The sequence below is a fragment of the Trichechus manatus genome, unplaced genomic scaffold, assembly GCF_000243295.1.
Source record: "Trichechus manatus latirostris isolate Lorelei unplaced genomic scaffold, TriManLat1.0 scaffold00035, whole genome shotgun sequence".
NCBI classification, from domain to species: Eukaryota; Metazoa; Chordata; class Mammalia; order Sirenia; family Trichechidae; genus Trichechus; species Trichechus manatus.
The window spans coordinates 9,898,256-9,926,171 of NW_004443971.1; the positions used below are offsets into that span (position 1 = coordinate 9,898,256).

A 27,916-nucleotide genomic window follows, 5' to 3' on the forward strand; every position below is an offset into this window, starting at 1 on the left:
TGTTCCTCAAGTATTACAAGCATATTCTAGCTAAGACTCATGACTTTGTGCCCACTGCCTGGCAGGATCTGCCCCAGGTCCTTGGATGGCTGGTAGCCCCGTTAGCACTAGGTTTCTGCACAGATGGTACTTCTTCAGAAAGGTCTTCCATAGCGTCTCTTGACATTTCCTATGCTTGATTTTTTTCTTTATGGCACTCACTTCTCCCTTGACATGTTATGTATTTATCTGTTTATTGCTGTACACCTTCAACCACAGTGTAATCTTTGAGAGCAAGGATTTTTGCTGTATCCCTGCCCCTAGGTCAGTGTCTTAATTAAACATAGCAGGTGCTTATCTGATTTACACCAGCATAGAGATTGTATTTCCTTTTCTAAATCCTTGTTAAGCATTGTGTTGGTAGAACTTAACCACTGACCTTTTGATCTCGAGTGTTAACATAAATTTGACTGCCATTTTAAATTGCGTTTCTATGCAGCTTTTAGTTTAAAATCTTGCATGGCAAGGGAAAATGACAACTAGAGACACAAGGGAAAGATTAGTCCAAAGGACTAACAGACCACAACTACCACAGCCTCCGCCAACTGAGTCCAGAACTACTAGATGGTGCCCGGCTACCACCACTGACTGCTCTGACAGGGATCACAATAGAGGGTCCCGGTCAGAACAGGAGAAAAATGTAGAACAAAATTCTAACTCAAAAAGAGCAGACTTAATGGCCTGACAGAGACTGGAGAAGCCCTAAGAGTATGGCCCCTGGACACCATTTTAGCCCAGTAATGAAGTCACTCCAGAGGTTCACCTTTTAGCCAAAGATTAGACAGACCCATAGGACAAAATGAGACTAAAGGGGCACACCAACCCAGGGGCAAGGACTAGAAGGCAGGAGGGGACAGGAAATCTGGAAGTAGGGAACCCAAGGTGGAGAAGGGAGAGTACTGACATGTCATGGGGTTGGTAACCAATGCCATAAAACAATATACGTACTAACTTTAATAGAAGCTAGTTTATTCTGTAAACCTTCATCTGAAGTTCAGTTAAAAAGAAAAAATCCTGCATGGCAGTAATTGTTTCTTGCTTTTATAGCTGTATTTTGTACATTTTGGGTTTCTTTATAAAGGTCATAGATTCTTGAACTGATGTGGTTTTTAGTGTGCTTAATACTAGCTTGCTTAAGACATACTTTTAATCAGGTAGAACAAAAGCAATTATTACCGGCATCTATACATGCAGATGGAGCCATGGTGGCGCAGTGGTTAAGAGCTCGGCTGCTAACCAAAAGGTCGACAGTTTGAATCCACCAGCTTCTCCTTGGAAACTCCATGGGGCAGTTCTACTCTGTCCTGTAGGGTCACTATGAGTCGGAATCAACTCAACAACAGTGGATTTGGTTTGTTTTTTTTTTTAAACACATGCAGAGAGTATTGCACTACCTAGTCTATGAAATATTTTGAACACACATCTCTCCTGTCAGTCTAAAAACTCAGTACGTTCATCGTAGTGAAAATATACAAGCTACAGCTGTCAGATGACACATCTACACTTTTCTCCAGCATGTGTATACATGTCCAATTGTCAGCCACGACAGAAGGGACAGATACTGTTTTTGTATTTTAAAAAACAATTTTGTTATATGCAAAGTTCTTTTTTTTTTTAATTTCTTTTATGCAGATCAATTTTTAAACTCATATAGGGAGGTATCTTTATAAACTATGAAATGTCAGTGTTCAGCCAGACTGGTATGACAGAGCAGTGAAAGTTGAAATTCAGTGAGGAGAACTCTGAAGGAACAGACCGTTCTCCTGCTTTGCCTTCAAAGTGTCAATCCGTAGTTTTGGTGCTAACTCCACAAAAATGTCTATAGATACATTTTATATTAAGGACAGACCAACATCAGCATAGCAAACCAACTTCAAAAACTTTGGGAGAGGGCGGGATTAAGTATAAACACACTTGGCTTATAGTAAATGAACTGATTTTTTATTAACTGTTTTGCCTGTATAAAATGCTGATATTTACAGGTACCCTGGCCACCTTTGTAATTGTGATTAAAGTACCAGGTGTAATGCCGAAAGAAGATAATGTGTAGACAGCAGTGGGTATCTCTGACAAAGTGTTTCTCAAAAGTGATAATAAACTTATTTTCACATTAAAGAAATATAGTGTATTTGTGGAATCAGGGCTGCTGGGTTTTAGGATTCTAGGTGATCAGCATACAGACCACGCCTAAATTGGACTAATACTGTCTTTTATATTGACTGTCTTAGTTTGCTAAATAATCTAGCTTTGAATTTTAAAATAAAACATCCTTCTTATGAGAAAATTAGCCCTTTGATATACCAGTGGCGTGTTTAAAAGTATCTTTGGTAATAGAACAGAAATATGTTGAAACGTTGTGTTTTGAATGTTAACAGGTACTTCCACCGGTTTGGCTTGTTTCTTGATGAAGATGTTAGGGAAAGGCATACTTAATACAAACGAATGGGAGAAGCAAGTAAATAAGACCTGAGAGTTAGCCTTTGATTTTAAATATCTGTTCCTATAAACCTTGTCCATAAAAATAATAAATCAATTAAAAAAATAAAACATAGCAGGTGCTCAGTAAAACTTTTTGAATGAATAAATGAGTTCTCTGTAAAGGACTTGTCTCTGTCACTGTGTCTTCCCTGAGTGAACCTGGTGTGCCGACAGGTGAGATTCTCAGGTCCAAGTAGCGGAGGGAATTCTGGGAACAGGGTGGCTCCACAGCACTCAGAAATGTCAAAACTTTAAAAGGAAGATCAAGGGAAAAGAAAAAAAAAAAAGCCCTACTTGTTGCTATGTGACGGATTTTGAAGTATGGTATAGAACCTAACTGCCTTTCACTTACTGTATGTAAGAGGGAATAGTGGTTCTTCATCCGCCTGTCTGGGAGAGTTTTTTCTTTTCTTCAAAAATACCAGCTTTGTGAATCTACAGTATAAGACCTGTCTTGGGGGAACAGTAGGTCATTTGTTTCGGAGCTTATAAAAGAACTAATTGTCCTTTATAATGGATAACACACTTAGTAAGTTTAAAATATTTTATTTTAGGAAGCATACTCTTGTTTTAATCTTGTTTTCTATATTCACAAATTAATCATGACCAACTTAGACAGAGCCATTGATTTCTCTTCCTAAATTTGTTTAAAAAGAATGTTTTCTTGAAAATTCACAAAAAAAATACACCTGATTTCTTTTTGCCAAGGCCATCACTTACTACAGTTTAGATTGTACAATGAAGTTTGGTTGGCATCAATACTTTCTGAATAGGCATATTACTTTTAAGTATTAACAGAAACAGTAGTTAAAACTATACCCCTTGGTCACCAGCTTTCAAAGGAAGTTAGATCTCTTTAACTTATAATAAATAAGTACTAGACATACAAACAGTTTCTAAGTTGCTTATGAGGAAAAATAAAAATTGCTTATGAGAAAAAAAATTTTTAAGTTGGCTGATACCAAGAATTTTCTATGTCAAGCATGTAGTTAAGTACACAAATTTTCTCAATCTTTCTGAATTCCTTTGAGGTAGGGTAGGTACTTTATAAATGTCAATTTACAGATGAAAAAAGTGAGGTTGGAAGAGCATTGGTAATCTGCCCAAGGCCACTCAGCTAGGCCAGGAGAAGCCAGTGCTTGAACCGAGTCTCTCCCCCTACAGCTGGATTCTTACCACTGTGCCATGGAGCTGGTTAACTTTACTATGCCTACATTGTTATTGTGTGCCTTCGAGTCAATTTCAACTCATAATGACCCCATGTGTCAGAGTAGAACTGCCTTATAGGGTTTTCTAGGCTGTAATCTTTATAGGAGCAGATTGTCAGGTCTTTCTTCTGCAGATCTTCTGGATGGGTTCGAACTGCCAACCTTTCGGTTAGTAGCAGAGCACTTAACTGTTATGCCACCAGTGCTCCTTAGGATGCCTACAGGCCCAGGAAAAACCTTTCAGAGTCAGGCATGTGAACCACAGCACTGGGGACAGGTTATTGAGAATCATGATCCATTTTAATTTTTACATTTATACATGTACATTTGTGTATGCATAGGGAAAGTGCAAGTAAGCCAATATGTAATCAAACAGTCACTGTCATGCCAGAAGTCTCAATACGCTCACCCGTTTCTAAGCTGGTGAGTCTCCATGGTGTCCTTGCATTACTACAAGATTTGCTGAGGACAGGAGCTGTACCTCCTGGACAGGCACTGCCCTCCGTATACTGCACAGCTGGAATTGTTCAGTAGTCCCAGCTTCTGGTTAAAGAAAGACCTTCACACAGTATAAAGAGGTTTTCTTCCTCTATAAAAGATGTAAAATTAGATACTTTTAGAAATTCCTAGTGCTGTTTCTACACCTTTTTAAGCTACTCAACCTCAGTAAAGAAAACCAGAACATCCAACTTATTCTTGCAGGCAACTTCTGGATCAATTAACATCAATGGCTAGGAGTGGTATGTTGGTAAATATTTAACAACTAGCTATCCAAAACCCATTGCCGTCAAGTTGATTCCGACTCATAGTGACCCTATGGAACAGAATAGAACTGTCCCATGGGGTTTCCAAGGCTGTCATCTTTACGGAAGCAGACCGCCGCATCTTTCTCCCTTGGAGCAGCTGGTGGGTTTGAACCACTGACCTTTCAGCAGCTGAGCGCTTAACCACTGTGCCACCAGGGCTCCAGGGGGAGGGAAAAAGCCATGATTTGTAACTTCTGCCAGTTTCTGTGGCATAAATACTCCCACCATGGCTGATTTCAAGCTATGGATGTGGAGTTAGGAAGAAATACGCAGTAGGCACACTATCATATGGCATTTCCACCATACAGATACAATAAGGGTAAATAACTTCAAAAGCATAAATAATAATAAAAAGTAATAAAATAATTAGGAGGTGATGAGCTTTGAGTATCACCTTTATTTTTAATATCATTTAAGTTTATATAATTTAATTTTTAATAATGGCTATGTTTAACAACCAGCTCTCAAAATGAAAATTCTACAATCAGCTCTTATAAGCTGGTATGAGCTAGCTCCAGCATACCACTGAATTAGCATCCCAAAGATAGCAAGTTTCAACTTCTTTTTGATGTTTTAGAAGTTAGATAAACAGGAGTCAGCATCAGGACTCTCGGGACTTTGGGCTATTAATAAGTAAAAAGCACATAAATCCTTTCAGCATGCCTGGGAATAACTTGGGGTTTGTTGTGATTAATTGAAAATATATCTACACATAGCAATGATCATTGAGCTTTACAATTGTAAACTATTTTTTCAAACTTCAACTAGGAGTGATCACAAACCCAAGGTATGGTCCATGTGTGAGGTGGCAAATGGGATGAAGTGAATGGCTATCTTCTCCCTTCCCTTGTGGCGTAGTGTCCTGGAAGCTTTCCCCAAGGGGCAGAGCCAGGGAAGAGGAAGGCAGCTTGAATCGCCAGGGAAATGCCTAATGATTGGCGTGGGGAAGACCCAGGTCCCAGGACTCAATTTAATTTCTTCTACTCAACCAAGTATTAGTGGAGAGAATTTGAACAAAGTTGTCTGAGAGATTGCTTCCCCCGCCACCCCGAGTTTCTTAAACAGTTTGGTCCTTGTTGGTGTTCAAGGCTGGAAGTCTTCACTTGCCTCCATCCTCCATCAGTTTTACCTCTGGTAGCACTCAGAATTTTCCATGCCAAATGGTTTGTCCTGGGTAGGAACTACAAAAGAGACAAGAAACAGCGTGTTTCAGCAGCACCGATTCGTTGCAGCGATTATTCATTCCGAGAGCTTACCCAGGCTTTTTGTTTCTCTGCCATTCTGTGACTCATTACGCAGCAAAGTGAAAAATCAGACCTGCCAGTTCGGACAAAATGGTGGAGGCAGTTTGTTGACGCTCACGTTTAGGTCTTGGGGAATATGTATTTCTTTTTGCCTCTCATGAATAAGGACCTCGTTAGGTGTTGTTGGGTGCTTTCGAGTGGATTCGGACTCATAGAGACCCCAAGTGACAGAGCAGAATTGCCCCACAGGGTTTTCTTGTTGTGCCTTGGATGGCCGCTGGCTATGATCTTTACTGGAGCAAACTGCCTGGTCTTCTTCCTGAAGAGTGAGCTGCTGGGCGAGTTTGAACTGCTAAACCTTTTGTTGAACAGCTGAGCACTTAACTATTATGCCCAAGGCTCCTTCATTAAGTGCTATTCAGCAAATATTTACTGAGTGTGTGTCCTCAAGGAAGGTGCTGAGTGCTGGGCTAGACAACATTCAGAACTTGCCATCTCAGGTGTGGCTGCAGTTAGGGCTGGGCTGTTTTTTGTTGTTTTTTTTTTGTTTGGACCCCCATTTTTCTTCTGGACCTTGAAACTGAGGTCCGGGGTTGGTATATCCACCCATTGAAAGATTGGATTGTAGATGCCTGCTCCGTCAGTCTTTTTTCATTTTGCCTAGTCGACTGACTTATGGTGACCCCGTGTGTGTCAGAGTAGAACTGTGCTCCATAGGACTTTTTCTTCTTCTTCTATTTATTTTGTTGTTGTTGTTGAGAATATACACAGCAGAACATACACCAATTCAACAGTTTCTACATGTACCACTTAGTGATATTGATTATATTCTTCAAGTTGTACAACCATTCTCACCCTCCTTTTCTGAGTTGTTCCCCCTCCATTAACATAAACTACTGCCCCCTAAGGTTCCTGTCTAATCTTTCAAGTTGCTGTTGTCCATTTGATCCCATATAGATAGTTCTTAAAAGAGCATAATGCTCAAGACAGACATTTTTTACTAGTTAAGCTGAACTATTGTTTGGTTTTAAGAAGACTCCAGGGGATATTTTTGGTTTAAGGTTTAAAGATTATCTCAGGGCAACAGTTTCAGGGGTTCATCCAACCTTCATGGCTCCAGAAGTATGGAATCCATGAGAATTTGAAATTCTAGTCTGCATTTTCCCCCTTTTGATCAGGATTCTTCTATAGAATCTTTGATCAAAATGTTCAGTAATGGTAGCTGGGCACTATCTATTTCTTCTGGTCTCATGGCAAAGGAGGCAGTTATTCATGGAGGCAGTTAGCCCCACATTCCATATCCTCCTTCTGTACCTGACACTCCTCCTTCCTCTGTTGCTCCAGGTGAATTAGAGACCAATTTTTGTAACTTGGGTGGCTGCTTGCAAGCTTTTAAGACCCCCCAGGTACAAATTAGGCAACAAATTAGGAGGAAGAACAGAAACACTAAACTAGGTATTAAGCCAATTAACTGGGATGGCCCATGAAACTATGAACCTAAACCTTTCTTTTTTTGTCATTGTTGTAAATGTGTCTATAACACAACTTTTGCCAATTCAACTTTTTATGGGTGTACAACTTATTAACAGCAATTATAATAATTGGCTGTGCAATGTTAGACTTAATCAATGCAATATTTCTATCACCGTTAACCACCCCCTTCCTCCTCCCTCCTGCCCCTAGTAACCACTAATAAACATTGTTCTCTGTATATTTGCCTTTTCTTGTCTTTTTATATAAGTGAGTTCCTACAATATTTGTTCTTTTATGATTGGCTTATTTCGCTCAGCATAATATCTTTAAGCTCCATCCGTACTGTAGCATGTATCAAGACTTCATTTCTCCTTCTGGTTGAGTAGTATTCCATTGTATGTAAGTACCACATTTTGTTTATCCATCCATCTGCTGAGGGGCATTTAGGTTGTTTCAACCTTTTAGCTATTGTGAATAGTGCTGCAGTGAACATTGGTGTACAAATCTCTTTTTGAGTCTTGGCTTTCAAGTCTTTTGGGTATATACCTAGGAGTGGAATTGCTGGTTCATATGGTAATTCTATTTAGTTTTTAGAGGAACCGCCACAATGTTTTCTACAACAGCTGTACCATTTTGCATTCTCACCAGCAATGGATATGGGTTACAACTTCCCTACATCCTCACCAACTTTGTTATTTTCTTTCTTTTTTTTTAAATGTAAGCCATCCTAGTGGGAGTGAAATGGTATCTCATTGTGGTTTTGATTTGCATCTGATGGCTAATGACGCCAAGCATCTTTTCATGTGTTTGGTGGCCATCTGAATGTCCTCGGTAATGAAATGTCTATTCTAGTCCTTTGCCCATTTTATGATTGGGTTGTCTTTTTGTTAAGTTGTCCAAGCTTTATATATATTTTGGTTAGTAGATTCTTGTTAGATTATGGTTTCCAAATATATTCTCCCAGTTGGTAGCTTGTGTTTTCATTTTTTTGGTAAAGTGTTTTGATGAACAAAATTTTTAATTTTTATAAGGTCCCATTTATTTATTTTGTCTTTTGCTGTTTGCACTTTTGTTAGCATGTGAGATAATTCATTGTTGTTAAAAGCTAAACCTGACAGTGTTGCCCTTGCTTTTTCTTATAAGAATTTTATGGTTTTAGTTTGCACATTCAGTTTCTTAATCCGTTTTAAATTTGTTCTTGTGTATGGTGTGAGGCATGGATCCTGTTTCATTTTTCTGTATGTGGAAATCCAATTTTCCCAGCACCATTTTTTAAAGAGACTGTTCTTTCCCATCGAATGGACTTAGCACCGTTGTCAAAAATCAGTTGACCATAGATGTGGGGGTTTATTTCTAGACTCCTAATTCTATTCCATTGGTCTATGTGTCTGTTATACCAGTACCAGGCTGTCTTGATTACTGTAGCTGTATAGTATGTTTTAAAATCAGGAAATGTGAGTCCTACTTTGTTCTTCTCTTTCAACATTGCTTTAGCATTTGGGGCCTCTTGCCATTCCATATAAAGTTGAGGATTAGTTTTTCTATTTCTGTAAAGAAAGCTGTTGGAATTTAGATTGGGACTGCATTGAATCTATAGATTGCTTTGTGTAGTATTGACATCTTAACAATATTAAGTCTTCCAATCCATGAACATGGACATCTTTCCATTTATTTAAATCTAATTTCTTTCAGCAGTGTTTTATAGTTTTTATTGTATAAGTTCTTCACGTCCCTGGTTAGATTTATTCCTAGATATTTTATTCTCTTAGATGCTGTTGTAAATGGAATTGTTTCCCTAATTTCCCTTTCAGATTTTTTACTGCTGGCATATAGAAACTCAACAGATTTTTGTTTGTTGACCTTATACCCTGCAACTTTGCTAAATTCCTCTGTTAGCTCTAGAAGTTTTCTTGTGGACTCTTTGGGATTTTCTACATATAGGATCATATCATCCACGAAGAGAGATTTTACTTCTTCTTTTCCAATCTGGATACCTTTTATTTCTTTTTCTTGTCTTATTGCTCTGGCTAGGACTCCTTATACAATGTTGAACAGAAGTGGTTGAGTGCAGGCCCCTTGACTTGTTTCTGATTTCAGGTATAATGTTGGCTATTGGCTTTTCATATCTGCCCTGAATCATATTGAGGAATTTACCTTCTAGTACAATCTCCTTTAGTGTTTTCATCAAGAAAGTGTGTTGGATTTTATCAAATGCTTTTTCTGCATTCATAGAGATGAGCATGTGGTTCTTTTCCTTTGTTCTATTGATGTGGTGTATGATGTTGATTTTCTAATGTTGAACCATCCCTGCATTCCTGGAGTAAATCCCATTTGGTCATGGTATATGACTCTTTTAATATGCTGTTGGATTCTGTTGGCTAGTATTTTGTTGAGGATTTTTGCATCTATATTTATAAGAGATACTGACCTGTAGTTTTCTTTTCTTGTGGTATCTTTGTCTGGTTTGGGTATCAAGATTATGTTTGCTTCATAGAATGAATTAGGGAGTATTCCTTCTCTATCTTTTGCAAGAATTTAAACAGTATCGATGTCAATTCTTTTCTAAATGTTTGGTAGAATTCCCCAGTGAAGCCACCTGGTCCAGGCCTTTTTTTTTTGTTGGGAGGTTTGTTATCACTGATTTGATCTCTTCACTTGTTATGGGTCTGTTGAGACTTTTTTTTTCTCTTGAGTCAGTTTGGGTCCTTCAGTCTTTTTGTGATTGTTTTGCCGTGTATAGAGAGGACGAGAGCTCTGTCTGGGCATGTTCTCTTAAGAGCTGGCCAGGTGCACAGCTGGTAAGGGCAGGTAAGGGCTCAGGATTATGAAAATAGCTTTGTGATTCCCCCTGCTTGGGGTCCCCAGGAGAGAGACTATTCTTAAGAAGTGTCTCTGCCCTGAAGGAGCTTTTCTTTGCCACTTGGCCTGAAGAACTTCTTTTTTGAAAAAGCGATTTGGACTAGAGTCAAAATCCTGAACTGCAAAGAGATGGCCAATTAGGCCACTGGGCCAAGTTCCAGCCAAGGAGGCTAGCTCTGCCTCTTAGCACCCTGAACAGGCTGGAAAGAGTCTTGGCCAGTGGTTCCATGGCATGGAGGGTGCAGGAAGCCAAGTTCACAATCACGCTCCTCTCCCAGTGGAGAAACCATGAGTCAGCCTGTCCCACTCCCGCCTTCCCTAAGAGCCCAGTGCAATCGCATGGTGAAGCAGGAAGAGGGAAAAAGGAAGCTGTAGAAAAATAAACATTTCCTTGCATTTTACTTGGAACAAAACACCATTTGTGGCGTGCTAAGATCCAGAGCATTTCTCCCCTCCTCCCCCAGCTCTGTTTTCCTCCTCTTGTGTAGCGATGGATTCTTCCCTTACCTGATGAGAGTCCAGGGTGCATCCTGTGGAAAAACAGGAGCAAGATATAGAAGGCAAAAGCCAAGCAACCAAAGATCACGCCACAGACCAGGAAACTATAGCTGCCCTGAGCCTGGAATATCTGCCAAAGGGGAAAAACAGAGAGACAGGGCGTTAAAACTTCACATGGAAAATGTATTGGAGGAAGCAACCTTCTTGGGCCCTTGGCAGGCTTCTCAGTCAAGTTGAGGCCTGTCATACCAGCAGAGAGAAACATGGCGTAGGAGGGAAGTCTTCGCCTCGTTACATGGTTATGTTTCTGGAGGAGGCAGAAATCCTGCCCTAAGGCAGGGCTTGGACCTAGTGACCCCCCTGCAGTCCTTTTCAGCTCAGTGTTCTGGATCTTCTGAAAATCTCAATATCATCATTGAAACTCCAACCATATTAGGTGTTCTATACTCACAAAGCTTAACCCTATCTTTGTAGAGGATACACACACACACACACACACACACACACACTTAACTTTTTATTATGGAAAATTTAAAACATATGCCAAAATAGCATATGGAACTCCCATGGACCCATCATCCCACTTTAACCATTAGCAACAATTTCATCTGTACCCCTTCACTTCCTCCCTGCACTAGATTATATTGCAGTAAATCCCAGACATCATATCATTTCAATGCAGAGGATATCGTAAGATGTAGCATTTCACCCATCTGGTGGGGCAAAAGAGGGAGAAAGGAGACTCGGGTGGTGATCAGGGGGATTTCTGGAGACTGCAAGACCTAGGTTGGAATGTCACCTCTGTCAGGTACTAGCAATGTGACTGACCTAGGGCAAGTTATCTGAGTTTCAGTATCCTCCGTTGTAAAAAGGAGAATAACATCTACATTATAAACCAGTTGCGGTTGAGTTGACTCTGATTCATGGCAACCCCATGTGTGTCAGAGGAGAACTGTGCTCCACAGGGTTCTCAATGGCTGATTTTTCAGAAGTAGATTGCAAGGCCTTTCTTCCAAGGTGCCTTTTGGTGGACTTGAATCATGAGCCTTTCAGTTATCAGCTGGGTGTGTTAACTGTTTGCATCACCCAGGGACTCATATCTACTTCAAACATGCCCATGTTTCATTTGTTCAGGAAAAAAAGGACTAACATCAGTTTTTTATTAAATACTATGTTGTTGTTGTTGGGTGCCTGCTGCCTGGTCTTGAGCCATTCTCACAGTCATTACTGTGTTTGAGCCCATTGTTGCAGCCACTGTGTCAGTCCAGCTGACCCCCTACTTTTCTAAGTATGATGTCCTTCTCCAGGGACTGGTCCCTCCTGATAACATGTCCAAAGTACATGAAAGGAAGTCTCGCCATCCTTGCTTCTGAGGAGCATTCTGGCTGTACTTCTTCTAAGACAGACTTGTTCGTTCTTCTGGCAGTCCATGGTATATTCAATATTCTTTGCCAGCACCATGATTCAAAGGCATCAGTTCTTCTTCGGTCTTCCTTATTCATTGTCCAGCTTTTGCATGCATATGAGGTGACTGAAAATACCATGGCTTGGGTCAGGTGCACTTTAGTCCTCAAAGTGACATCTTTGCTTTTTAACACTTCAAAGATGTGTTTTGCAGTGGATTTGCCCAATGTGATACATTGTTTGATTTCTTGACTGCTGCTTCCATAGGTGTTGATTGTAGATCCAAGTAAAATGAAATCCTTGACGACTTCAATCTTTTTTCCGCTTATCATGATGTTGCTTATTGGTCCAGTTGTGAGGATTTTTGTTTTCTGTATGTTGCGGTGTAATCCATGCTGAAGGCTGTGGTCTTTGATCTTCATCAGTAAGTGCTTCAAGTCCTCTTCACTTTCAGCGAGCAAGGTCGTGTCATCTGCATATCGCAGTTTGTTAAATTCTATAGTGTTCCTTTTTTTCCTGGTGAACAAGTGAAACATGGGCATGTCTGAAGGGAACTGGGGAGAGTTGGCCCTTGATCAAGGCAGGAGTTGGGCAGGAAAGCTGGGCTCCATGCAGGGTGACCAAGGGCAGTGAGAGGTGGGGGAGGGAGTGGTGGGCTGCGAAGGGCTGGGAAAAGACCCCTGACCGCAGTGCAAACCCGTCTTGGGCTCTGAGAGCCAAGCAGCGTTCCCACAGGCCCCCTGTGGCTCCACTCCCGGCCAGGATCGTGTTTGCTTTGGACTTGCCTACACGTCCCCTCGCTTCTCCAGGTCCCACACATGGCGGCTGGGCTCTCAAGGCTGCCTCTGAGACAGTCACAGGTACCGCAGGTACAGCGGGCCCTGCTTGCTCTGTGGGAGACCCAGGGAAGGGCCAGCTGGGGTTCAGAAGGTGGGTGCTGGCGTCCTCTCACCTGCTCTGAAGCATGCTCCCAACTGCCCCCCACCTAGAGTTTCCCACATACCGAACCAACCAGTAGCTGGAGGACCATCTCGCCGATTGCCGCCCCCGTCACCAGCACTGTGGTCGCACAGCCTAACAAAAAGAGAAGGATTTGGTTTGGTAGAAGCAAGTCAAGGGGATAGAAGTCAGCTGTCCTAATCCAGGCTGTTTCTGGGAAACCTCTGGAAAATGGAATGGCTGCCTAAGAGGACAACTTGGATTCCTACGATTTCTCAGATTTAGCCCTTAACTTTGCTCTGGGAATGCTTAGGTCATATTGCCCTTGTTTCCTCCTCCTTCTGAAGCCTTCAGTTGCTCACAGTCGTCTTCAGGGTAAATTTCAAGTTGCTTAGCCCAGCACTCAGGCCCGTCCCCATCTGACTACCACCCAACTTTCCAGAAAGGTGTCCTGATATTGTCAAGGACAAAACTTGGGCAGAAAGACTCTGCTGCAGGCAGACAGTGTTCCAGCTACACTGGTGTTGCACAGATGGGCCACAAGGCTCTGCGGATCCTGACCACATGGCCTTCAGAGCCAAACTGCTGAATCAGACTTGGGTTCCAGTCCCTGCTCTGTCACCCGAGGCAAGTCCTCTAGCTTCTCTAGGCCTTGGTTTACTTCTCTGTAAAATGGGCACGGCAGCACGTCCTTCACAGGGAGCTGTGGCTAGCTCTGGTATAATGTACGTAAACAGCTTATTAGCATAGTGCTGGTAGACGGTACAGGCCCCAAACCAGGCCAGCTCTCTGCCAAAACCCTTCAACACTGCCCTCAGGATAAAGTCCACATGGTTTCCTGTGGCCTAACGGCCCTTTACAATGTGCCCCTGCCAATAGCTCAGGTCTGTCTCTCCCGCTGCCTGCTCCCCTCGAGTCAGGATGAGCCTCTCCCTGCCCCTGCAAACTCACTCACCGCCAGGCTCTGGCACATGCGCTGGCTTCCTCCTCAACACTCCTCCTCCTGCCTTTTGGCAAGCTCCTGTTCATCTCTTGGGTCCTAGTTTAAAAGCCCCTGGGCCATACAAACTGTTAACAGGCACTCAGCTACTAACAGAAAGGTTGGAGGTTTGAGTCCACCCAAAGGTGTCTCAGAAGAAAGGCCTGGTGATCTACTCCTAAAAACTCAGACATTGATAACCCTACAGAGCACAGTTCTACTCTGACACATGGGTTGCCATGAGTTGGGCTGACTCGATGGCAACTTTCTTTGAGACTTCCTTCAGTAATCTTCCTTGGCCCGCAAACCTGGACTAGTTGCTCCTCCTCTGTGCTCCCACATTCCCCCCACCACCACGTACCCTGCTGCCCATTTACCTGCCAGCCTCACCCACCACGCCAAAGGCCATGAGAAGAGGACTGGCCTGGAGCTTTGGCTCACTGGTGTGCCCGAGCTGGTTAGCACGGTGGCCACGTGGAGCAGAGCTGAGCATGCCGACTGCAACAGCTGTCAGCATCGTCTGCTCTGGGCCGCAAGCTCCTTTTAGCCCTTTCAGTCTCAGTTATGGTGCTGTCTGTCTCTGGCCTGTGCTCTCATGCTGTTCACCGCCCTGCCTGGAATGCCTTTCCTTTTCCTCTCTGCCTTTCCAGATCCTGGGCCAGCTCATGTCCCATCTCCTCCATGAAGCTACCTGTAGATTCAGTACCAGCTACCCACATCTCTGAATTCCAGTAGCACCCCTGTCTATTCCAGTTATTCATTCAAAACACTTGGAAGGCCTTTACGCTAAACACTGAGGAGACGCAGACAGATAATAAGAGTTAGCATATACTGAGCACCTGTGAGCCAGGCAGACTGCTAAGCTTTAGATTATCTCTAATGCACAAAACAATCCTGTGTGCAGCCTCATGTTAGAAATGAGAAAATGGAGGCTCAGAATGGGGATGGAAACCGCACCGGCTCATAAAGCCAGGTGCTGAGTTAGGATTTACACTCAGGTCTGCGGCTGACTTGCTCTTTCCCTTTTCCCTTGCTGGTGCCCACAGGGAGCACGTGTCCAGGAGAGGGGGCAGGTCATGTAGGTACCAGAAGCCTTGAGCGGGCTGAACAGGAGAGATGGGGGCCCTGTGCCATGGGGCACCAAGGAGGGGGATCGGAGACACTTCCAGAGGATGGCGGACGAGAGGCCTGAGTCAGGTCTGGAAGGACAGCAGGCTGATAAAGGGGTGAGACAGGGTGGAGAGGGCGTTCCAGGCAAAGGGTTTAGCATGGGCCAGGGGACAGAGGGACAGGACAGTTCTGTGCCATCAGAGAACAGCAAGTACTTCAGCGTGGCCAGAACGCAGACTGTGAGGGGAAGCGGGCAGAGGAGGCTGGGGAAAGGAAGGGAGCTCCATAGGGAGATAGGAAGGCTGTGTTTTAAAACCACCCCTTGGCAGCATGCCTTAGTCTGTGGCCCTCACCCCTGGCTACATGCTCGAGTCCCCTGGGAGTTCCACCCATGAACTCAGACTTTCTGGAGAGGAAGCCCAGGCATAGCTCCGGGCTTGTTCCAAGCGCTCCCTGCGATTTCAACATTCAGCCAGGGTCGAGCACCACTGCATCAGGTGGAGGTGAGACTGAAGGCAGGGAGAGAAGCTAAGGTGTTATTAAAACAGTCCAGGCAGGTTAACGACAAGAAAGGCCTGGGCTAAGGCAGGGGCAGAGAGAAATGAAGAGGGTGGATTTGAAGGATGATTTACAGGCAGAATCAAATGATATAACTTATTGTTGTTATTACAGTAAAACCTATGAAAGCCGAAGCCTGTGTAAGGTGGAAATCTGTCAGAGAGGGAAAACGCAAACAAGCGATAGAGAAGTAGTAAGACTACACCCTGTCAAAGGCAGAAAACTTGCAAGACCCAGAAAAACAAGGCAGTCCTGCCGAGTCTGGCTCTCACAGGCTCCAATGTATTTAACACGTGTTGATCACTTAAAACTGTGTGGGATATACTGTGTTATGCACGAGACCAACATTATTTCATTATTCCCTTCATTCCCTTGAGGTTTCGAGACTGAGGGGCGAGGAAGGAATCTGGGCACTCTCCCGTCCCTGGGAGCTGGGTGAGCTGGCTGGTGTCTGTTCTACCCCTAGGGTAGTCTGTGGGAGACGAGGCTTCCCTGGGCGTGTCCTGGGAACCCAGCACTGTGTCCTTAGTGCAGAGAGATGGGTGTGTGACCAGATGGACGGGCAGTGGTGACTGCATGAGGCATCTTCTTCCCTGATTTTTCATCAGGGCCTGGGCTTCATTAGAGTCAGAATGCAATCACATTTATATCAGGTCGGCCCTTGATTTGGGGTATTCCTCAGTCAGGTTTAGTACGTGCACTCAGAGGAACCGAAAGGGGAAACCGATACATTTGATTCCTTGATTCATTCTATCACACGAATTGTTTTCTCTTCTAAATGACGAATGTTAAACAGTATATGCTGTGGTCTCACCCAGATTGAAATATACACACAGTGAAGGCTGTGAGAGCCGGAACTCGGAGAGGGGACTGCCTTGTTTCTCCATGCCTTGCAAGTTTCCCACCTTTGACAGGGTACATACAGTCTTACCACTTCTCTATCGCTCGTTTTAGTGGGAAATATTTGAGTTTTCCACCTTCCTAGGTTCCAGCTTTCACAGGTTTTACTGTATGTGTTTTTATGCCCAAAAGGGATCTGGGAGGAAACAAATCAAACTGCTAACCAGTCACTTTCAGCTACTCTGACTTATATCTCTAGATACTGGTATTGTTTGAGGTCTTTACAGTGAATGTATACTACCACGAGAATAAAAAATTCCATTTGAAAACAAAACAATGTTTACGTTCATTGTAGAAAACATTTGATTCCTTCTTAACGGCTGATGATGATGTTATGTGCTAATATTATTTGGGGATTATCCTTAGATTGTAAGGGCCCAGGCTCTCCTTGTCTCATTACCGTGGATAACTGAGAGTCCGACCCTCTCTATGCACCCCATTTCCCCCGCTCCTCTAAGGAAATCGCTCATCTTAATGCTGGTTTTCCAACACTCTAGAGTGTCTCTGAATCCCTGGTGGTGTAGTGGTTAAGAAATCAGCTGCTAACCAAAAGGTTGGCAGTTCAGATCCACCAGCTACTCGTTGGAAACACTATGGGGCAGTTCTACTGTGTCCTATAGGGTCGCTATGAGTCAGAACTGACTTGACAGCAACAGGTCTGGTTTCTGGGGAACATTTCTAGTTACTTCTAAGGGTAGCATTAAATGTTCAAAACATAATTAATTGTAATTAACTCACTAAAAAAAGACCTTACTACATGCACTTGGAAGGCTAGGGAGAGTGGGGGGGATTAGTGGGGAAAATTAGAGGTTTCCGACATCAGAGACGCTGTGTCACAACCCCAAACGAGGTGTGGAGTCTTCTTCTAACCCGCTACACCTCAACAACATCTTCAACAACAACAAAGCAAGGAGGTACTGTTACTGATAATTAAATGATAAAACACCTTGCCGATGCCATAACATTTCCTAGGCAACTTGGCTTCTCTTTTGAACTTGGAATTTCCAGCACATGCATGTTACACAAAATGTCAGCTGTAAGCCAGTAGACATTACTACAGAAAAAAAGAAAACAGACAAGCAACACTTACTTGAGGCTGCTCTGTGGCCTGCAATCACACTGTACAGTTTTGAGTGGAGGGAGCCATGTATGTCAGAACAAGCCCCATATGGAGACCTGTCCCCACCAAAGCCAGGAGGGGAGCGTCCATTTCTCTGAGGAGCTCTGGGGTATTGGTCTTCCAGCTGGAAGATGGTGCTGGCCTCGAATATCACAGACAGGTGGGGGCAGGGGAAAGTGGCGCTCAGCCAGCAGGAGAATGCCTCTTTGCTCTCAGTCCCTGCACTCACCTTTGTACTGAAGGATGTCCTCAGTGTAGGCTAGCATGCTGGGAAAGGTGCTACTGAGGAACAGCCCCAGACTCGCTGTCCCCACAAACAGGAAGATGACGTTGTAGGAGAAAATGAGAAGCACCAGGAAGGTCCCCACCACGCCGACCTGTCACAGCAGAGATGGAGGCTTAGAAATTGAGAAAAGCTGAACATCCATAAGGAAAAGAGGCAAAAAGAGGCCTCAGAAAGACCTCCAAGCTTGCTGGCTGTCCTGACTTGGAAAGCGTCCACGCTAGTCCCGGGCAGGGCTGCGTAACCAATGCGCCACCCTGTGGTAGATCTGGGAACTGCAACTTTCCTATTCTGGTATCCACGAAGGAAGCCCCAAGAACCTGAGAGACGGCAGGGAGGCGAGCCCACTTAGCTCTACGCAAATGGCGTACCACACCCGCTCACTATGCATTTGGTGAGTGAATACTGCCTGTCCCCAAGGTCTTATCTGTAGCCACGGGTAATTCCATCCAAGTCATCGGCTCTCTGCCCTGCCTGCTGGCTTGTATGAGTCTTTTATTTCCCTGTGAAGAAAAGCAGCTTCGCTTTCACTAAAAGTCCTGAGAATACCAGGGCCAAGAGTGCGCACAGAGGAAGCCGTTGGGCCGCAAGGGAGGCGGTGAGGTGGCTGCTGTGTCCCCACCCTCTGGGAATCCAAGCAAATCTCATGGGGTGAGTGTCAGTGGCTACAGCAAGCAGCTTGGCTTCCTCCAGATTTGGCTTGGATTCTCAACGGGCAGATTCTAATCTGTGGTTGGGGACCCTTGTAATGACTCATACCCCAGCCAAGCCAGTTTAACTAGCAGTGCCCCCTGCCAGGAAAGCTCAGTCAAGGTCTCTGTCATGTGCCCATACTTGTTAAAATAACCCTATTTCTTTTTTTTTTATTGTTGTAAAAATATAGATAACACATTTGCCAATTCAACATTTTTCACATGTACAATTCAGTGACACCAGTCACATCAATCATGTTGTGCAGCCATCGCCAATATCCGTTGCCAAATTTTCAGAACCGAAAATTCAGCGCTTCCTAAACAATGACTCCCCCTTTCCTCTTCCCTCCTGCTCCTGGTAACTACTGTCAAACTCTGATCTCTACACATTTGCCTATTCTAGGTATTTCATATCAGTGGGCTGAGTGAAATACGTCGATCACAAAAAATAGCCCTATTTCTAAGTTTTTTAAAATGTTTTTATCTCAATATTGAACACTTTTCTTTGTAGAACCCCTCTGGGAAGAAACCCTAGGTCGCGTTAGATTTGGCGTCAGAAGACCCAGGTCTAAGTCCCAACTCTGTTTTTTATCAGTATTTACGAAAGCTCCACTAGAAGGTGTTGGTGAAATCATAAATAATGAAGGGTCTCTCTACAGAGTGTGAACCTGTAGACAATATCAGTCCTAGTATTTATGTGTAGACTTTTCTTAATGTAGGGGCCCTGGTGGCACAGTGGTTAAAGCGCTTGACTGCTAACCGAAATGGTGGCGGTTCAAACCCACCAGCTGCTCTGCAGGAGAAAGATGTGGCAGTCTGCTCCCGTAAAGATTACAACCTTGGAAACCCTATGGGGCAGTACTACTCTGTCCTACAGGGTCACTATGAGTCGAAATCGACTCTACTGCAATGGGTTGTTTTTTTTTTTTCGTCTTCTTAGTATCTTAGGAGACAAGGATCTTCTGTTGAAGCCTGTAGCTTTGAGGCAAAACTTGGTGGGTGAATGCATGTTGTTTCTAGAAAACATAAGATAAAATCATACAGTATAGAAATAAAGGTGTGTGAGGGATCACAGGAGCCCTGGTGGCGCAGTGGTTAAGAGCTTGGATGCTAACCAAAAGGTCGGCAGTTCAAATCTACCAGCAGCTCCCTAGAAACCCTATGGGGGCAGTTCTCCTCTGTCCTATAGACTCACTATGAGTCAGGATTGACTCAATGGCAATGGGTTAAGGGATCATATCTAATTGCCCCCACCCTTCTCTGATGTATAGATGAAGGACTGAGACTGCAGAAAGGGACTTCATAGAGTCACTGAAGTAGGAAAAACAAAGTCAGTGATTGCAACCTGTGACCTCGCTCTTTACTCTCCTTCACCAGCCCCTCAGTCTCTGTACTGCAAGACATCCTAGGTGTGAGGCATTCTCCTGGAGTCATGCTTCGAGACTCAGGGTCCTTACCTAGAAGGACTTCCTGCTCCTAGAGTGGGAGCAGCCACAAAACAGTGGCTGAAGAAAACACATACTCTTCAGAGGAGGCAACACGGAAGACTTCTTTAATGCAGTAAAAATACGAAAGCAATGTACAGATCTGTCCTTCCAATATAATGTATTTCCTTGGCATAATACATTATATTTGCTCTTTCTTCCTTCTCTGCTCAATTTCTAAATGTCAGAGTGGCCCAGGACTCTGTTCTGGCTCTTCTTTATCTACATTCCCCCCTTAGTCTAGCTCCATGGTTTCAAATATCTCTATGCAAGGTACTCTCAAATCGATCCCATCAGCCACAACTGGTGTCCGGAATTCCAGACTTGCATATAAAACTACTCCTTTGATGTAGTCACTGAATGACCGACTTAACATGGTCAAAACGGAACTTTTAATTTCCTCCACCAAACGTACTCTTCCTCATAACCAATTAGTAGCATCTCCATCATGTTGCTCAAGCCCCATATTTAAGAGTGGTCCTTGATTCCTCATCCCCTCACCTTCTACATTCAGGCCAAGGGCAAGTCCTGTCAATTCTACCTCAAAAAACTTACTAGCCTGGAGCAGTAGAGGAAGGAGGATCAGGAATCACAGGAGCAGCTGGAATGTATATCTAATTGCCTACATGAACAACTCCTTCCTTTACCATGAGACCAGAACTGGATGGTGCCTGGCTACTATTAATTCTCATGGAATCCAGCCTTCCTGGAGCCATTGAGGCTGGATGATACCCCCTCCCATACCAAACTACTGCCCTAAGGAAATCTTTAAACCTTTAACCTTAACCAGAAACTATCCCCTGAAGGCATCTTTAAACCAAACAATAATTTAGCTGAATTAGAAAAGCATGTCTGCCTTGAGCAAAGAATTATCTATATATGATCAAACTGACAACAGCAACTTGAAATATTAGATGAGAAGCTTGGGGAGCAGTGAGTTTGTGTTAATGACGGTAAAATAATGTGGAAAAGGATACTGAGAAATGTGGCACACCTTGAAGACTGTAACCAATATCACTGAATTGTAAATGTAGAAATTGTTGAATTGGTGTATGTTTTGTTGTGTATATTTTCACCAAAAACGTATGAGCATCTTTGTCTCTCCACATCCATCATGACCACTCTCGTCCAAGCCACCTCCATGTCGTGCCTGAACCACAGTAGTAGCCATCTTACCAGCCCCCCTGCTGTTACTCCTGGCCCTCTACAATCCATTCTGCCATAGAAAAACTAGTTGTTGGCTGCCATTGGACTGGCCCCTGACTCATGGTGAACCCATGCACAATGGGATCAGACTGTGGTGATCCATAGGGCTTTCACTGGCTGATTTTTGAAAGTAAACTGCCAGGCCTTTCTTCCTAGTCCATCTTAGTCTGGGAGCTCCACTGAAACCTACTGAGCAACACAGCAACAGGCAAGCCTCCACTGACGGATGGGTGGTGGCTGCGCATGAGATGCACTGGCCAGCAATCGAACCCGGGTCTCCCGCGTGGAAGGTGAAAATTCTACCACTGAACTGCCAATGTCCTCGTAACAACTAGAGTGAGCTTTTAAAAATGCGAAGCAGATCATGTCCATTCCCTGCTTAGAACCTTCTAAGGGCTTCCCACCCACTTAGAATAAAATGTCAATCCTGGCTGGTAAGACCTACAGGATCCTGCGTGTGTCTGCTTCCCCAGCCTCACCTCTTTCTGCTCACCCTCCCCCACACCACCGCCGGCTCCAGCCAAGTGAGTCGCCACCTGGGGGCCTGGAACTAGCAGTGTCCTCTGCCAGGAACGCTTACCCTCTGCTCTTCACCTGGCTGGACCTTCTCAGCTGATGTCTCTGCCTCAGAGAGGCCTTCCCTGAGCCTGGGGCAGGCACCAGTACTTTGAAGATGTTGCTCTGGCAATAGTGCTCCTGCTCCTACCCTCAATCTGGCTTCCCAACCACACATCAGGCAAGCCTCAAAGACAGTCACCCAGTAAGAAACCTCGAGATTTGGGGAAGTTTAAAAACTCTCTTATGTCGGCCTTAGTGACAGAAGACTGAGTGTGCCCTAGTCAAACTGTCAACTCTGCCAACCAACTCTTCCCACTCGGCCTGTCAGTCTGTCTCTCAGCCTGCTTCCCAGCTGCCCACCAACTCATTATCCTCCCTCTCCCCTGCCCAGCTCTGCCCCTTCCGCTGCGGCCCCCACTTTCCCAGGCACATCAGGGCTCCCTTCATGTCCTCCCCATGCTCCTCCTAATCACAGCTCTTCCTCACAGTCCTACTGATGAAGGCTCTCTCCCTCGCTCCTCATCCCTCTCCTTCTCTCCTGCCTGCCCTTCAGTGTAGCATCCTCCATCACTATGCTGTAACTTGTCTTTGGATTCCCAGCCCCATACTCCCACCACGTCTCTGCATTGCCACAGCCCCCATTCACCAACCTCTGGAACGCCTTCCTGCTTTCCCCAACATCTTTAGAACCCAGCTGTCAGATTAATCCTTCGATCCCACTTCCTGCCATCATTGTTTGGTGGCTTCATTGTGGATGGTTGTTGATAATCACTGTATAACTCTGGAGCAGACATTTATCTTTGGGGAGGTCAACCCACCCAGAGGCGCCTTAGAAGAAAGGACTGGTGATCTACTTCCAAAAGGTCACCGGCATTGAAAATCCTATGGAGCACAGTTCTACTTTGAAACACATGGGGTTGCTATGAGTCCAAACTGGCTTAATGGCAACTTTTTTTTTTTTTGCCCTGCTTCCAGAGTTTTCTGATTTTGAGGGACTCCCTCATGGTGGGAGTCTTGGAGGGAGATGCTTCCTACAACAGACACACAAGTTCCCACGCTCTCCTCCCTCACCCAGGACAGGTATGTTTAGGCCACGTAGCCTCAGCTAAACCAGCTGGGTGCTCCTGCCTGGGACTTTGGCTCCAGAAAGAATGAAACAAAGCCGCAGGCATGGTAGACAGAGGAGTCCCAGGAACGGGGGCGCCGAGCGCCCAGAGGCAGCAGGTGGTGGAGGGGCAGGCAGAGGCATCTCCTTGGCCGTGCTGCAGCTTCCTTTGGTTCCCGGCTGTTTTCAGAGTCTGGTTCTTTTAACATTCCCATCAATCCTGTGCTCTCCATGATGTCGCTGTTAGCTGCCTTGAGTCGGCCCCAGACTCATGGCAACCCATATGTGACAGAGTATAACTGTTCCATAGGGTTTTCTTGGCTGTAATCTTTACGAAGGCAGATTGCCAGGCCTTTAATAATTATTTTCTGACTAGGTTGGCCAGAGTCTGTTTCTGTTGCTTGCAGCCAAGAACCCTGCCTGATACACACCTTAGCCATCACTTCAACTCCATTCAGACACCCATGGTGCAGTGACCCTGTGCCAGGGGCACACTCCTCCCTGCCCACTCTCCCTCTCTGCCATGGGCACACTCAGCCCTCTGTCACTGAGGCTGAAAGAATTAAGCATTTTTACATGGTCCTTGGCAATATACTTGGAACCTCCCTGTTATAGACTGAATTGCGGTCTCCAAAAATACGTGTTGTAAATCCTAACCTCTATGCCAGTGATTATAATCCCATTTTGGGAATGGGTTGTGTTTGTTATGTTAATGGGGCAGGATTAGTGTAGTGTGTATCTTAGGTCAATCTCTTTTGAGATATGAAAGAGATTCAACAAGCAAGCCAGTGAGCAGAGACGGGGGAAGAGAGATGCCAAGCCACATGAAGATCACCCAGGAGCAGAAGCTCAAAGAGACAAAGACCTTCCTCCAGAGCTGACAGACAGAGAAAGCCTTCCCCTAGAGCCAGTGACCTGAATTTGGACTTCTAGCCTCCTAAACTGTGAGAGAATAAATTTCTGCCTGTTAAAGCCACTCACTTGTGGTATTTCAGTCACAGCAGCACTGGGTAACTGAGACACTCCCCTTCCACCTTCCCCACTCTGACCACTAACCCTAACCTTTTGCCCTCCCCCACCTCCTTCACTCTCACCTGACTGGATTCTCTGCCTTCCATTTCCTCCTCCTCACTGGTTAACCTCCTGGCACTCCCCAGTTAATCCTCCTGAGTCACCATTATGACCCTACCGCTCTCCTGTTCACCATCTTTCGATGTTCTCACACCTGGGAAGGGAGGACCCTGCCCTGGGCCTGAGCTTTCACAGCCCATGTTCTGGTTGTGCCCTTCCCCAGAGGACAGGGGATCCTCAGGGCTGAGAGACCGAGCCCACGCAGAACCCACACACCCCCTTCAACAGCAGGCACCAGGTATCCAGGGCGCCACTGCTCCCTGCCCCAATGGCTCTGAGCAGGCCCAGAGGCCCCAGGTCCATCATCCTGAGGGTCGACCACACCAGGCCACTGGCGTGTGCACCCCTAGGCCTAAGGGGTGGCCAGAGGGTGGCTGTATGTGGAGGGTATGGATGGAGCTTGGACAAGCAGGCTGAGGTATCCACACGTGTGTGTCCACGGCCCTTGTGGCATGGGACAGAGCTGGGGTGGAAAGAGAAGGGGGCAGGCCACGGGACAGGGGCTCACACCAGCTGCCACATTCCAGCACAGAACTCCAAGGAGTCTGAGAATGCTACATGCAAACATGGCTTTCTGGGTCGTTACGGAGGTATATTGATCAAGGTAGAAAGGTAGAGCCTATTTTATTTAAAAGTATGTCAGCTTGATTTATAAATTAAAAATATTTATATATATGGTACGTGGGCCTCCGTGTGAATTCTTGCCCCAGGCTCCACGAATGTTAGGACCAGGCCTCCACTGGCTCCTGACTGCCAACCCAGTAAGGTCCACACTCGGACACTCGAGGCTTTGCAGCCTTATATCAGCCAACACAAACGGGTCAGCCCCGAGTTCTCTGTTTGATAACACTGAGCTCTCTACCTTTGCTCTGTGTCCCCTTTGCCAAGACTCCTCCCCCAACTGCATCTGCCCACCACCATCTCTCAGCCATCTTCACCACTTGGAATTCTCTCTCCATCCTTCAAAACTGACCGACTATTCCTCTTCCTTCATGGTGCCCCCCCACCAGGTGACCCCAGTTGGAAGCAGCTCTGCTTCTCACAGGGACCTACTGCAGTTAGTAAATTTCACTCATCTGACACTAGGGGACTCTGAAGAGATCTGAGCAGCCATCTCCTCCCCCTTTGTACACTGTAAGCTCCCTAAAGGCAGAGACCTTGTCTCACAGAACTTGGCTGCCCTGCAGTCCCAGCAGGCCCTTTCGCAAGTACGTGCTCATTGAGTCAGTAAGTGATTGTGGAGACCCAGGAGAAAGGTGAGAACAGGGCGACTTGGGATTTAAAAATGAGACAACTCTGTCTGCCTGGAGCAACAGAGGAAGAAGAAGAGTCAGGAATAGGAGGAGGAAACAGAATCCATCGCTAATTATCTCCATGAACAACTGCCTCCTTTGCCAAGAGACCGGAAGAACTGGATGGTGCCCGGCTACCATTATTGAACGTTCTGATCAAAGATTCTACAAAAGAATCCTGATCAAAAGGTGAAAAAATGTAAGGCAGAATTTCAAATTCTCATAGACTCCAGACTTTCTGGAGCCATGGAGGCTGGATGAACCCTTGAAACTACTGCCATGAGATAATCTTTAAACCTTAAACCCAAACCAAAAATATCCCCTGAACTCTTCTTAAAACCAAACAATAGTTTAGCTTAACTAGTAAAGAAAAGACTGCTTTGAGCATTGTGCTCTTTTAAGAACTATCTACATGGGATCAAACTGACAACAGCAACTTAAAAGATTTGATAGGAAACTTGGGAGGCAGTGAGTTTATGTTAATGGGGGAGGAATAATTCGGAAAAGGAGGGTGAGAATGGCTGCACAACTCAAAGAATGTAATCAATGTCACTGAATTGCACATGTAGAAATTGTTGAATTGGTATATGTTCTGCTGTGCATATCCTCAACAACAACAACTAAAAAAATAAAATATATTAAAAAATAAAATAAAAATGAGAGGAATACTTGGGAGAGGTTGCAGTTAATGCGAGATATCGCTTCACCAGCTGCAGCATCAGCTGTTCGCAAACAGACTGCACACCAAAGGCACCTGATCAGAGACACAGTCTCCTCTCACACCTCCTGGGTCAGAATTTCTGGGGCCCAAGCCCAGGAATCTGTATTTCCTAAGAGCACCTCCAGTGAGTCTAATGTATTTGAGAATCACCTGTTCTAGGACAGTGTTTTCCCAAGCTTGCTTGATGATATGAACCCCCTGGCATGTTTGTTAAATATACAGATTGCTTGGCCTTTCCCCTGGACATTTTGATTCACTGATCCTAGGTTGGGCCCAGAAATATGATTTTCCTTCCAAACACAAGCACTCTGGGTGAGTTATAAAAACATCAGTGCCTAACACACATGGAGGCTTCAGACATTCTTCATTCTCAAACCCAGATTCCCACCCATGCTCTGCTCTCTCTTAGCAACTGGCCTCACGGCCTACCTAGAGGAGGAAGCCAAGGCTGGCCACCATTGGTGCCTGGACCCTTACTCTTCAACTCAAGACTTTGTAATCTGTAATGGATTGAATTGTGTCCCCCCAGAATATGTGTTGGGATCCTATCCCCTATACCTGCAGAGGTAATCCCAGGGCCCTTCTTGGGGCTCATGATCCTTGGTCTCTGTAGCCTGAATACTATTGCCTAAGCTTCTCTCTGCTAGACACTCAACCTAGGAAAGTACTTTTTTACAGTGGATTTGGCTATCTGGAAAGGTAGTGAGTTCTCAGTCACTGGAGGAACCCTTGGAAGGGTTGTTATGGATGTTAGAGAGGTGATTCAAGCTCTGGTGGGAGGTTGGACTAGACGACCTCCAAGGTTCCTCCCTACAGGGTCTCTAATCTGGACTCTGTTGTCACAGCTGAGATGAGGAGGCACACAGGACAAGAGTCTTCACCCATTGCTCGAACCTGGGCCTCCTGCCTCTCAGGCAGGCCAGTTCCCTGAAGGCAACAGTTCCTAAAGCTGGCGAGCTGCCATCCAAGATCAACAATTGGTCTCTATTCATGGGAAACAACAGAGGAAGAAGGAGACCCAGAAATCAGAGAAGGAATTGGACTACAGGACTAACTGCCTCCATGAACTACTACCTCCTCTGTCATAAGACCAGAAGAACTGGATGGTGCCCGGCTACCATTACCGAACGTTTTGATCATGGATACAATAGATGGATCCTGATCAAAAGGGAGAAAAATGTGGAAAGGAATTTTAAATTCTTAAAGATTCCATACTTACTGAACCCATTAAGACTGGAGGAACCTGTGAATCTACTGCCCTGAGATACTGGCTAAATCTCTAACCAAAACTCTTCCCTGAAGTCATCTTGAAACTAAACAGCAGTTTAGCTCAATTAGTAAAGACATATGCCTTGAGTACTGAGCTCTTTTAAAAGATTATATATATATTATATATATATATATATATGTATGAGACCAAATTGACAATAAACCCATTGCTGTCAAGTTGCTTCCAACTCACAGCGACTCTATAAGACAAAGTAGAACTGCCCCATGGGATTTCTAAGATTGTAAATCTTCATGAAAGCGGACTGCCACATCTTTCTCCCTCAGAGCAGCTGGTAGATTCGAACCACCCACTTCTCAGTTAGCAGCCGAGTCCTTAACCACTGTGCCACCAGGGCTCCTTAAATTGATAATAGTAACTCTAAAGCATAGATAAGAAGATTAGGGGGGCAGTGAGTCTAAGTTAATGGTGGTGAAACAATTGAGTAGAAACAGTGAGATTACTGAGTGAAGGATGTAACCAATGTCACTGGACTATATATGTAGAAATTGATGAATGGGTGCATGTTTTGCTCTGTATATTTTCACCAAAATAAAATAAA

The 27,916-nt window shown here is 44.8% G+C and overlaps 1 protein-coding gene across 3 annotated transcripts in view; it reads right to left on the reverse strand.

Moving 5' to 3' along the window:
* Positions 1-5,517: 5,517 nt before the first annotated feature.
* Positions 5,518-27,916, reverse strand: part of MFSD4A (major facilitator superfamily domain containing 4A) — a 39,252-nt gene continuing 16,853 nt past the window's right edge. Inside the window, exons 6-9 of one of the 3 annotated variants that reach the window (XM_004375226.1) lie at positions 17,845-17,992; positions 13,013-13,083; positions 10,615-10,735; positions 5,518-5,712 (exon numbers count right to left, since the gene is read on the reverse strand). In XM_004375226.1, coding sequence (XP_004375283.1) covers positions 5,657-5,712; positions 10,615-10,735; positions 13,013-13,083; positions 17,845-17,992 — 396 coding nt within the window. In that variant the 3' untranslated portion in view covers positions 5,518-5,656. Of the gene's footprint in view, positions 5,713-10,614; positions 10,736-13,012; positions 13,084-17,844; positions 17,993-27,916 lie in introns of those variants that run through there. The other 2 variants (XM_004375224.2, XM_004375225.1) reach the window with 2 other exon arrangements.